This window comes from Camelus ferus, chromosome 4 (genome assembly GCF_009834535.1).
Source record: "Camelus ferus isolate YT-003-E chromosome 4, BCGSAC_Cfer_1.0, whole genome shotgun sequence".
NCBI lineage: Eukaryota > Metazoa > Chordata > Mammalia > Artiodactyla > Camelidae > Camelus > Camelus ferus.
In genome coordinates this window covers 53,754,155-53,767,520 of record NC_045699.1, presented here as the reverse complement: position 1 = coordinate 53,767,520, position 13,366 = coordinate 53,754,155, and the positions used below count along the sequence as shown (strand labels likewise).

General features: G+C 43.6%; 1 protein-coding gene across 3 annotated transcripts in view; it reads left to right on the top strand.

Annotated features, from left to right (window-relative positions):
• Positions 1 to 6,602: 6,602 nt before the first annotated feature.
• The window catches only part of TMEM245 (transmembrane protein 245), a 79,900-nt gene continuing 73,136 nt past the window's right edge, over positions 6,603 to 13,366 (top strand). Inside the window, exon 1 of one of the 3 annotated variants that reach the window (XM_032478143.1) lies at positions 6,603 to 7,257. In XM_032478143.1, the coding sequence (XP_032334034.1) occupies positions 6,652 to 7,257 (606 nt within the window). In that variant the 5' untranslated portion in view covers positions 6,603 to 6,651. The remainder of the gene's footprint in view (positions 7,258 to 13,366) is intronic. The other 2 variants (XM_014555926.2, XM_032478142.1) reach the window with 2 other exon arrangements.

Here is a 13,366-nt window from a genome sequence, read left to right as displayed (position 1 = left end):
AAATCATGTTGCAGTAGTCAGGTAAAAATCCTCGCAGAGAAACTATCTGCAAAATAAATCTGTATTTATAGCGTCAGCTTTATACCTTTATCAGGTAGTAAATGGAGGCCTATAATCCCATTTAAAGTGTATTAGTTGACTAACTGTGCATAGGCTAGCTCTAAGAACTTCAGTTATGAGCCTTACTGGTAACTAAATCATTTTATATGTTAAGATTAGTTAGAGTTTAGTTGTAAAGCTTTATGAATCATCAGGGTGGTATGGAAATTGCAGAATGCAATAGCTGAGCTGGTTGAGAAACTGGGGTGAGGTTGAGAAATTCAAGGAATGTCATTTTAAGAAAGCATTAGGTATTACAACATTCTGCATTGTAGACTGTAATTCTCACCCCACCTCCCCAAATATTTTGTTACTCTTTGGTATCCTAGGTGTTTGCTATGGTATTTATTTTGCAGTATTCTCAGTGGGTGGCCCAGCTATCAGACTTGACCCTGGCTGATGTTTGACCTGGAAAATTCTTAGGATTCAGTCCGAGATGCAAGGGCCAGGGGATAAGCTGTAAGGAGAGGCCGTTGAAGTGGATTGGACATGAAAGTCACCTGCACCCGGTAAGTCAAGAAGCTTAAACACTTGTTTCATTCATTCAATAAATGTTTTTATTGAGGGCTCCTATGAGCCAATCCCTAAGCTAGACACTATACATGGAGGCCTCTAGGAAGAACTGTTCTTGATTTCTGTCCCTAAGAGGCTCACAGCTACTCGGGGAGTCAGATAGTAAGTATCCTGAAATTGCCTTTTGGTGACTGCAAGCATAAGGAAATGCGAAGGCGTGGTGCAAACCTGGAGTAGGGATCCTCACTCAGCCTGGGGCAACCAGGAAAGCAGGTGGTGGTACAGAGGTTGAATCTTAAAGAGGGAGTAGGCATAAAGCAGGCAAAGGATATGGAAAGGCGTCTTCAAGTAAGGGGCGAGCCGTCCCAGCAGAAAGACCAGCAGGGTGTATTTGGGAACCACTGTCATTTGACAAGGTTTGCGTTAGTTTTCTATTGCTGCTGTAACAAATTACCGTAAATTTAGTGGCTCGAAATAACAGAAATGTATTCTCTTGTAGTTCTGGAGGCTAGAGGTCTGAACTGAATTGTATGAAGCTAAAATCAAGGTGTTGACAGGGCTGGTTTCTTCTGGGAACTCCAGGGGAGAGGAGCCTTCCTTGGCTCTTCCAGCTTCTAGTGGCTGGTGGTATTTCTCGGCCCATGGCCGCATGACTCCAACGTCTGCCCCTGTAGTCAGAGTGCTCAGATGGCTTCTCCTCTTCTGTAGTCTTATCTCCCTCTGATGAAGATACATGTGATCACATTTAGGCTCCACCCATATAATCCAGGATCCCTATCTCAAAACCCTTAACTTAATCATATCTGCCTAGTACACATAAGGTAACACACTCCGCAGGTTCTAGGGATTAGGACAAAACCCTTAACTTAATCATATCTGCCTAGTATACATAAGGTAACGCACTTCGCAGGTTCTAGGGATTAGGACCTGGGTATCTTTGGGGTTCACCCAAGTGCTGGAGGAAAAGAATGGGGCAGGGAATGGGTAGAGGTCATGCTGGGTGTGTGTGGCCCCATCACAGAGACCTTGGAAGTGGGAGTAAAGAGCTCGGACACCTTCTCATGGGGTAAGGAGGATTTGAAGGGATCAGATTATATTTTAGAAAGATTACACTGGCTGCAGTGTAGAGAATTGACTGGAGTGGAGCAAGAGGGCAGACAGAGGGACCAGCTAGAGGCTGCAGTGACATCAGTGTGGTACCAAGAGTGTACAAACAAGTAATACTTAGGATTCAAACCCAGCAGGACTTGATTCTCAAATAAAGATAGTTTATTTGTAAATAAAAAGGGATTCATCTGGCCAATTTGAAATGCATCCGCCATCTCCTGGTTTTCAATCTTGTTCTGATTTGCAGCAGAAGGCTGGTTGTTTATACATTGGGTGGCCTCAACTTTAGTTGGATTGTATTGTTGGGAGTAGAGCCAAGGAAGGGGTGGGCTAGGAATTCCAAAACCTGATCCCTAGCTCTCACATTTCACCTGTTCCATATAAATTCACTTCTGTGAAGATGAGGGACTACCAGCAAAGGACACTTAGGGCCAACCACTTTCTGGACAGGCAGTTTTGGCTTCCAGTAATAATTGTTAGTCACACAATTCACCTTGCAGAATCCAATCCTTCCTACCAAACCTCCTCCCACCCTAGAAGAGGAGGGGGGAGATATTTTGGTTGCAGACTTTCTGGAAAAAAAAGTTTTTTTGTGTTCCCCTGTCCCGCCAGCCCCCCCCCACCCCCCCACCGGGCAAAGAACTGCTCAAGCTTCTTTTGCTCATCTGGCCCTTTCCTGAGTTCATGGGTTTCTGCTGGTTTGGTTGACTCAACTGGATCATTTCTTTATTGACTTTTTTTTTTTTTAAGCTGACCTTTTTACAGACTGGTAAAATTGTCTTTGTTGATATGATTTGTAAAGTTAGCTCCAGGTCGATGGCACAAACCAGAAGGACTGGAACCTAGACTGGATGAGCAGGAGCCTGGAGGCAGGAAAGCCTCCTCTCCACTCGGTGAAGGGGTAGAACTTGAGCTGTAAGTCGGGGGACATGTCCCAGTGTGGGAGTAGGAGCAATGTGGGGGTGGGGGTAGTTAGGGACTCAGGCAAGGCCTGATGGTATCAGACTTGCTTGCATCATTTGTTCTTCAGCCGTTGAGATTTAAAAAAAAAAAAAAAAACCCTTCGTAATTTCCCACATACATACTAACCTTAGCTCCCCAGACCCTTTTCTTCTAAACCTGTTACTTACGTTTTCAGTCTGCCAGTTTTATCCAGTATCAGACACTCAATATTTAGCGTAGAGTAGAGAAGGCAATTAAGTTTCATCTTGTACACTTACTTTGTTGAGTTGGTAGTGGCACCCTAGAATGTTCTACTGAGAAGTATTTTGTGGCCGTGTCTAGGCTCAGTGAGAAGGAGTGGTTGATTCGTAATGTCTGTGATGGGCTGAGCGAAGGAAAGTGCTAACTCATGTTTGGGATCTGAATGCGTGTCTGCTTGATTACATTTTCACACGGCCTCTCCTCTTGCACTGTACATACCGCTTTACACATGATGTACACACTTCATTGTAAGCACTGGACTTTGTATAAAGCAGGTGCTCATTTTGACTCAGTACATACTTTAAAATGGACACAATGCCCTGGAGAATCCTCTCCCTGCCTGTGTTTGTTTTATCTCTGGAGCTGTTACCTCGATACCTGGGGAGTCTGTGGACATTGACGCATGTTAAAAGATGCCCCTTGGCTTCTCTAGGACAAAATGAAGAGTCACCGCGAGAGCCACTATCAGATTTTCACCGTGTCCCAGGCGCCGTGCTGCTGTCTTTCACATACTTCCCATTTCATCTTCATAGCAACCAGTGATGTAGGTGTTATCATTTGATCAGCCAGAAAGCTTTCTGTTGTAAGACATTTAAAATTGAACCGAAACTGGCTTAAGTCGTTAGAAAATTCATTGGTTCATGCAACAAGAAGGCAGTGTGGTCCCAAGGTCAGCGTGATCCACTCCTCTGCATCTATTTCACGTCCATGTATCCTGGATGCCCACAGAAGCTCTTCTTCCCTGAGGTCATTGGAGTGAGTTGCTGTGTGGGACCAACAAAGAAAATGCAAGTAGCCTCACATTTTGGAGGAGATGCCTAAAAGCACATGTCCTGTGAGCTAGAGATTTGAGTGGACTGTGTATGACTATCTCACATTTTGTCTGTAGGTCCTACATCCCAGTATTTTAATTTCTCTCTGCGCTCAACCATAGGAATACCTAGCAGAAACACCCCTGGTGTTTCAATGCTATTTCTCACAGGAAGCACAAACAAGCATTTTTGAAAGAAGAGCAAATCATCCATTCACTCGCTCAGCAAACACGGAGCTTGTACTCTGTGCTATGAATGGCCTGTGCTGTGTTCGGTGCTGGGGACACAGAGATGAAGCAAACTCATGGAAATCACTGACTTTGACTGCAGTGTAATGAGTACAATTATTGAGGGCTGAGCAAAATCCTCTAGGAACACAGCCTTGTGTTAGGCCATGTAAATGTTAGTCCAGTCAGTTTCTGGTGCTTCAGCTTTCATTTCTCTGAGTTCCATTCTTGACCAGAAATTCTACCAGAGACCTGTCAGTTCTATTGCTTTGGCCATTAGAACAGTTTTGAAATGTTCAGCAATTTTGTCTTTCATTGAGAATTGGAAGCAGAGCACCATGACAGGGGCATTTTTGATTTGCTGAGCTGGGGACCCCAAAACAATTTAGGCAACATGACCCCTGTCCCCTCCTATCCAATGCACACATATGTCAGTTTCTGTTTGCACCCATTGATCAATGCTTTTGTTTTGTTACATGGGATCTTTAGGTTTGTAACTAGAGGAAGAGAGCCAAATTTTTGGTTGGAGAAGGACAGGGGGGATGGTTTGGTCTTTGTTTCCTCACTGACAGGGAACCCCTGTGGTTAGAGGACTGAAGGTCAGACATGGAAGGAACTCTTCATGAGAGGAGTTACAATACCCTGAGCACAAAAGACCTGGTCTAGGGCTTGGGTGACAGAAGGGCACAGAGTCCTTAAGTCAGGGAGAAGGACTTCCTTCCCATCTCTGAACGGAACCCAGCTTTGCTCTGGCACCCTGAGAATTACAAGTTTAGTAGTATTCAGGCTCTGGGAATAATGACACAGGCTCTGGCAATCTTATTATGGGTACTGAGCTCAAGGAGCTGTGTGGGCAGCAGGGTGGACATAGGGTGGTTGGTGGTTAGCTCATGTCTCCAGGTATATATGTGGGGCATCCCTGCTGGGACTCTGTAGAAATTACTGAGGACTTTTGGGAGGGAGACTGAGGAACAATTGTTACATAAACGGGAGCTTGGGTCAGTGTAAGTGGTTACCGAAAGCAAATGTGACCATAATTTGTAATTATAATCTCAGTAGCCCTCGACAAAGTAGTTAAGAAGCAACGTGTAGGCCAACTGAAGCAAAATATTTACAAAGTCCAAAGACCTCTTGAAAAACAAGGACTGTGCCCTGAAACCAAAAATGAGATGGAAAGGAATTACTTTTTCTTTTACTTTAAAATTTATTGAAAACTTTAGGGGGATAACCTTTAAGGAGTTTCGAAGCACTCACATGTTGAGTGCTCACTAAAGGCTTTCTTCCTTCCTCCCTCTCTCCCCTGCAACTCCCTCCATCCCTTCTTCCTGCCCTCCTTTCCTCCTCCTCCTTGCTCCATCTCCTTCTTCTTCCTCTTCCTCCTCCTCTTTCCCTTCTTCCCCTCCCTATCCTTCTCCCTCGTATTCTTCTAAATAAAATGCTGTTTGAGATGTTCTGTGAGTAGTAGGCTTGGATCTCAGGACCTTTCCAACAGGAGACCAGAAGCACCATACACTGCCCCAGAGCTTCCTATTTCTCTTCTGACACAAGTGTTTGTATTATCACTCCCATATGAGAAAGGGAAATTGGGGTTGGGGGCTTAACTGACCTGAACTCGGGTCTCAAAATGAAACAGTGGTAGTCTGAGACTCTGACCTAGAGCGATTTCAGAAGTTTAGATTTCTCTCGCACTGACACCTACGTGGTTGTTAACAGTAGCTGTACATTAGAGTCTTCTGAAGAGCTTTAAAAATATACGCCAAAGGATCCCTTGTCAGACCAATTAATTAGCATAATAGGTAAAACAGACTTAGGAGCCAGCTCTGAGTTTGAATCCTGCCTCTACCACTTACTAGCTGTGTACCTTGGCAAGGTCGCTTCTCTGCGCCTCGGTTTTCCTCTTTGTAAAGTGGGGATAATAACACCGCCTTCTTTGTAGGGTTGTTCTAAGGATTAAATGAGTTAATGGGAATGAGACATTTATAACAGGGCCTGGCATATGGTAATTGCTATTTAAAATCGTGCCAAATACACCAGAGTAAACGCTTTTAAGTGTTTATTAAATAAATCAATGAAATAGAATCTAGTGATAGGTCTTTTGTAAGTATTCCCCCACAGATTCTAATTTGTAGCCTGGGTTTTCAATCTGTGAATGTAGTGCCTCTTTGGGGTTTCCATCCCCGGAAAAGTTGACATTAACCAACGGGTGAAGAGAATTTTTTTTTTTTTTTTAATGACTATTCAGGGTGTTTTTTGGAAATGTTGTTATCTGACATTCCCCGCCCCCCCGTTTGTGACTTTTATAACATTTTAACTAAGCTGGTATACATTGCTTTTATACTGGGTTTTTGGGGGGAGGGAAGGGGGTATTTTGGGGGGGAGAGGGCAGGTTTTTTGTCTTGTGTGTGGGTTTTTTTTTTTTTTTTTTTTTCCTTTTTGCCTCTTGTAAGATGTTGAGCCCAGAAACCTGTTACCTGGATTCAGCAGGGACCAATGAGTGAAGGGAGCCCGAGGGCGAAGGATCTCGCCCTATGCTCTCCGGGAGCTGTAGTTCCCCAAAGGTCCTGTAAGGGCTCAGTGGCCAGACAGGAACTACAACTCCCACAATGCCGCGCGCCGCCCGCCTTGCCTCTCGCCTGTGGCCCTCGCCCGGCTTCCCAGTACCGCCTCTCGGCCGTAGCGGTAGAAGCACCATGGCCACCATGGCCGACAACGGCGGTCCAGACGAGGCACCCAGTCCTCGGGGCTCCCCGAGCCGGGCGCCTCGGGTCCAGCGTGCAGTCGGGCCAGGCAGCAGCAGCAGCAGCGGCGGCGGCTGCGGGGAGACCCCGCGGACGGCGGCGCTGGCGCTGCGCTTCGACAAGCCCATCAAGCAGGCCTTCTACAACACCGGGGCCGTGCTGTTCGTGTGCCTGTGCTGCGGCGCCGCGGTGCTCGTGTACTTCATCCTGGAGGCCTTCCTGCGGCCGCTGCTGTGGGCCGTGCTGTGCGGCACCTTCCTGCACCCCTTCAAGAGCTCGCTGACGCGCCTGGGCCGCCACTGGCTGCAGCGCCTGCACCGCGCGCACACGCCCATCGTGCTGGCCGCGCTGCTGCTGCCGCTCTGCTTCGCCGACTACGGCGTGGAGGCCCTGGGCGAGCAGGCGCTGCGCCGCCGCCGCCTGCTGCTGCTCCTGGGCGCCGGCGGCCCGCTCCTCTACGGCCTCTACAGCCTGGGCAGCTACCTGGGTGTGCAGGTGCTGTTGGCGCACGCCGCCGAGCTCATCTGCTGCGGGCTGGACTACTTCAGCAGCTTGTGGGTGAGTGAGCCTCGGCTCGGGCCCTCGGTGGTCCCGGCGGGCGCGCCGTACCCCTCCCCACACCCCCAGCTCACCGGGCGCGATCCTGCCACCTCTGCGCTCCGTACACGGGCGGCCAAAGGTCCAGAGCTGCGCGGCGGGCAGTGTCCTTCTCCGCCTTCCTTCCCGAGCACCTGAGGAACTTGGCTCACTTCCTTCCAAAGTGAGGGCGAGTGCGGTTTAAACAGCCTTCCTGTCCCCGGCCCCCATCCTAACAGACCCTCTTAGGGGGACGTGTCCCCTGTGGGGAATCGCTGTTCCGCTTTGCAGGTAGGGGCTTCCGTGCATCGGCAGGTGGACGTGAATTTACTCCTGGTCATGGAGAGGGGGTACTCCAGTCATCTTCAGTTCTGCTCACGTTGGACTTACCTGGATGTGGAGCTGGAAGGGACCTTAGAGATCCTAGCCCAACCTGTCATCCTACAGACAGGAGTGGTGACTTCTTGCCAGGCTAGAGTTACTTAGGGACAAAAAAGGGACTAGTTGGCGTAAGTTTCTCAAGTCCTAGAGCAAACCTTTCTTAATAGTTTGACGCTGCCTCTCAGTTCAGGTGATTTCAGTATACTTTGTGTGAGGCACTGAGGGCCGAGCCTCCTGGGCCTCTTCCTCGTCACTCTTTTCTTGAGAACTACTTCTGTTGTGCAGGGACTGCTGTGCTACAGTACATCTCCTCCCGCCTTAATTACTTAAACAGAATGGGTGAAGGAGAGGTAGATTTGTGATTCTTGGATCATGTTGAGCTTATCCTTAGAAAACCAGGGAGCTTTAGAATTAGGAAGGGGTTTCAAAGATAGTCCAGTGACACATTTCCTAACTCAGACCAGATTGTAGACCAGTTAACTATCCAAATATTTCACTGGGGACTGTTAAAAACAAGTGGATATGTAATGCATAAGAAAGCTAATTCATCAGTAAGCAGTACCATTTAAAAATAAATTTATTCACTTTTGTTAATGTTCAGTGCACCATGAGATGAGGTTGCAAAATAATTCCCCTTCATCTGTCAAGCAGTGTTTTGACTTGCCTGAGGTTTTTGGTAGAGTTGGTGATTGATTCCAGAGTTCCTGCCTTCTCTTGCTCTATCAATACACCTCTCAGTTCAAGTTAAAAGTTGATTATGTTGTTAGGTACCGGGCTTTGTGAGGGAGTTAAAAGGAGTAAGATGCAGGCTCTGCCTTCAGGGTACATATAGTCATGTGAGCATATTCTCACACAGATAAATGTTCATTACCCACCAATTATGGGCCTGCAAGCTGTTAGGGAGCACCTCATCCATAATTTTGGGATGCTGCCTGTGTGTGCAACTGCTAAGTGATTAGACAGAATCCTTGGCCTCCACAAGACCTGAGTTATTTCGGTAGCTCAGATAGGAGGAGGGTGTGGAACAACCCTGTTTCACCCTCAGAGGCTTGATAGATTGTCAGATGGAAGAGATCCTAGAGTTAGGGTTACTCTTCATTGCCTGATGCCCACCACCCTTCAGGAGATGTTTCTGAGATCTGGAGAATGTGATTGGTCCAAACACACTCAGACTTTGAACAAATCTGAGGTTCATATTTATGGATTCCCATTTCCGTGTTATTTCTCCTTTACCTTTTTATTTCACCGTTCAGTTAAGTTGATTGAATGCCTCTTACATAGAAGGCAGAATACCATATGCTGTTAAGAAATGTAAAGGTTACTATAACTTGATTCCTATCCTTAAGAAATTCAGTCCTGTCAAATTCAAACACATTTATAGATTGTGCCAACAATTTTGACTGTTGATGCTGCAATTTACTGTAAATTGCTGTAGGCAGGACCAAGTAGCATATCCACCAAACTGTAGAAAATTAGAAAAGAAAGGCCGAACGTATATGAACACTGTAGTTTCATGCTAAAGAAAGAAGTTGAACACACAGGTAAATTGGCATGATTAGTGGAGACTGGTGCATTTCTGCTAGTCACTCATAGATAGTGGAAAGAGATGAGGAATAATTATGAAAAAATGCCCATGGCTCAGTGTATATAGCTATGAATATCTTTTGAAGATAAACCCTCATCCTTGTTATTTCAGTTAAATACCCTTGTATGGGTTGTGGATGAGCAGAAGAGAAGGGCCATGGTTGATTAAGTTAGTCGGGGAGAATGAAGGTCAGGTCAGTTAATGATTTGAAAAAGCTTGACACTCAGCTGTTTGGCTAAAGTGAAAGGGGCAAGGGAGGAGGGGGTTAAAAAAAAAAAACCCATTATAAAAAACACAGTATGAGTTAATTAGAAGTGAGTAGGGAGTGGTAGAGGGGCTAAATTGAAAGAGTAGAGCCTAGAGGTTGATCTGAGTTTGAGAGAAGCTTACTGTTATGTTTTCTTGAAGCAGTACTTGGTGCAGGGCGGGGGTGTTGGATGGGGGTGAAGTAAAAGTGTACTTGGGAAGGAGAGACTGGGAGTCCTCAGCTCTCAGCCGGAGTGCTGATTAAGGCCTGACATGAAGTGAAAGTAGGTCATGTGACTGGGCAGGGGCCCCTCTCTGTAACTTTTCTATCTCACAGTTCACAGCCAGTCTGGTTTTGTGAGCCCAAGCAGGGCTGCCTGTGATAGAAAAACAGTCTGTGCTTTCTGGACAGCTTGTGAATTTGAGCCTGCTGCTGCTGAGAGGTACGGATGGGGCAGGTAGAGAGAAAAGTTAATTTAAGCAAATCTACATTTTGGAGAGCTGACAGTTGATACATTTATGATCCAGCTTTTGAGCATCTACCCTGTACTGGTAGGCTCTGTCATGCGTGTTACTTCATTTTCACAACAATCATGTGAAGTACCAGGGAGGGATTTCATAGCGAGAAGATTTAGTTAGAGATTGATCTGGTCATCCTGTCAGTAAATGGTACTCAACAGACATACCAGCAATTGAAGTCCCTTTGTCATCAAAACTTCCAATAAGTATTTTAAAAAGTCTTCCCTAAATATGTTAACACTTAAAATTTTTATTTAGTATAAATTGATTTTAGATATTAGGAAGAAAATAGAAGAATATCAGGGTTAGACTGACCACACATGTTCCCCCAAAGACCCCTGGATTCATCTAGAAACCTTAGTCATCTCTCGTCTCTTTTATCCTTGTATCTGTTCAGTTATTTCCAAGTCTATCCCATTTTCCTTTGTAGTGTCTTCAGTACCTGTATCTTCCTTTGTTACCAGTTTATCCTTCCAGTTCAGTTCCTCTTCACCTCACTTTTGGGTTAATTCAGTGTCCTAGCTCTTTTCTTCTTCTAACACTCCATCCTGCTTACAAGGGGGAGACCAGTCATTTATGATCTGAGCAATTCTTTTTAAAGAGTTTCAAGCACATTAGAATGTTGTACTGCCTCAGTAAGTGATTTCTAAACACTTAAAATCATCTGTTGCACCGGATTCACATATAATTCAGTCCTTAGGGTCCTTGGCATCTTCCCTTGGTGTGGAGTTGTCAAGGTAAATCTGAAAAGGTAATGGCCTTCCTGTCCACCACTTTTCTTTGTTGGAAGTATTTTGGGTCTTCCTCTCTCTATTATTAGTTCAGATTTGTTAGAACATTTGAAGACATTTACAGTTTTTGCAGTAGTAATAGATTTGTTTTCTCCATGGTCTGTGATTGCATTGTTTCCATTTTACTTTATAAAGAAGCATGAAATGGAAAGAACAGTGGCTGAAAGAAAAAGAGTGTAAATTCTAAACTGAGCTCTGTCAGTCGCTTGCTTTTTGACCTTGAACAGATCAGGGTCCACCTCTGGGCTACTCAACCCTACTTGTCTGAAGCGTGGGGTTGGCTTGGGTGATTTCTGAGGTTCCTAGGTATTCAGTTTTAGAGATCCTGAGAGTTTGGCAGTACTGCCAGCAAGGCTCTTAAGAAGTGAACATTAGCCAGCCGGCCAGGCTTACTCCATTCCACTTGTGGGTGTGTTTTTACTTGCCTGGCAACAGTAAGGAGGAAAGTTTCTGGTGCTTGGGTCTTTTCTTAGTTAAAGACCGATTATAAAAGATTCTTGACTCTAAGTTGCCACACCACAAAGCACCAAATTTTTCAAGTTAGAGTAAAGCTGTTTTAAAGGAGAATGAAATACCTGAAGCAGTAGCTGACGAGGGCTGTGATTAGGGCTGGGGGCTGCAAAACTTGGGAAGAAGTCAGTAGTTTTAGTCTCTCTGTAAAAGACTTATAAGAAAACTGTTTTGCAGTAACATGTGGCAGAAGCTAGCCAAATTTTTCCAGTTGGCAATAAATAATAAGTCAAAGACAGTCTAAAGGGCAAAGTCTACTTCCATTCTATGCATTTAATATCTTATTTAATCAGAGAAGTATATGTGGTTAATAAGTCACATGGAAGTAAAATATGATTGTTTATTAGTTTGCCTTACTTGCAGTGCTAAATGAATGTTGCCAGTTTCTATGGACAGTCTTTAGTATCTAGCACACATTGGTCCTTTAAAATGAACATTGAATGTATGTTTTGAAAAGGACACACTGCTCAAGAACATAAATTTGGGAAAGTATGCCCTCTTATGTATAAGCTGTGGCTCACTGATTTATTCCTGGAAGAAAATTCATACTTGAACAGGGTTGCTCGGAGGCTAAACATATCTCTCAGAGAGAGACAGAAATAAAAAAGCTAAGAGTCACATTTTTAGGAATCTGTACTAGAAATTATGTATGAAATTTGAATGTACAAATCCTTATTTTCAGTAAGTTATTTTAAAGAATATTTAGCAATTTAAAAAATTAACTCAAAACATGCTTGTTATAGAAAAAAATTAAGCAACATAGGAGTTTATATGGTAAAAGTGAATTGTCTCTTTTCTTTTTCCACTAAACAGACATTACTATTGTTAATTGACAGATAGCCTTCTAAATTTATTTCTATGCCTATGTGAATATATAAAGTATAGGGTTTTGTTTTTTAAAACAAAAGTGAGGTAACATGTATCTATAAATATAATTCTTTTATCATTGCTCTTTCATTATCATCATATTGTGGACATCTTTCCTCGAGGCACTTTCTTTTTAATAGTAGCATTACAAATTTTTTTTTTCTGGATGCCTTTTAGAAAGTGTTCCTATCAGATTATTTTAGCCCTGAATTTGTATTAGGGTCCTTTTTAAACTTTGGTAACTGTAAAAATCGTAATGGTTTAATAGAAACTTTAAAATGTTTTTGTTAATGGCCATACTTTTTGAACTAATAATATTCTGTGAATCTTTTCTGAGGAAACACTTAAAAATATTGGGGAAAAAATCCATAAGCCCAAGAGGTTTTTTTTTTTTAAGTTAAAAACATTTACTACCTATAAAGATAATACTATTCTTAGGAGAAAGTTCAGTACTTGAAGAAAAGCATAAAGAAGCAAATTATCTGAAATCCAACCATCCAGAGATATGTTTTTTTTGACATTTTGGTGAGTTTATTTTCACCATTATTAATTTGCATATGCATAAGTTTACACTGTGTCACTGAATAAAGGTATTTATCATGCTTTTGAAAGTCTGAATGATTATTCCATTTTTGGAGATACCATTATTTAAACTGCCTCCTGTAAAATGATATTTAGTTTATCAGTTTTTTAATAATTTAACCTGCCACAGTGAACATTTTTATATCTATCTGCACAGCGGGTAGTTTTTCTGTAAACCAAATTCCTACAAGTGGGGTTGGAGAATATATTTAAGAAGCTGTTATTTTAAACTGAAGTGAGGTTATCTGTGAGTTTAAGGTTACGCTGAGTGAAAATACATGCTTCTCTTTAGACCATGAGTTTCCCTTAAAAAATCTGAAGTGTGCACTTTCATTTTTTCCTCTCACCTCAAGTGATCCTAATTCCTTATGAATTACAAGTAAGAAACAAAACTTCTTGGAGATTGGTTGATAAGTATCATAGGCTTAAAATCTAAAGTATATACCTTCTGTGGTCCTGTGGTTCAGCTTCACTGAGGGCACACTCTGCTACTTAGTCAGCACTGACTTATGATCCACTTTGGCTCAAACTTTTAGTGATGGTTAGTGATTCCCTTTTTAGACATCTACAGTTTTGGTAGAAAAATTTATCCCCCTTACTGAGCTGAAAT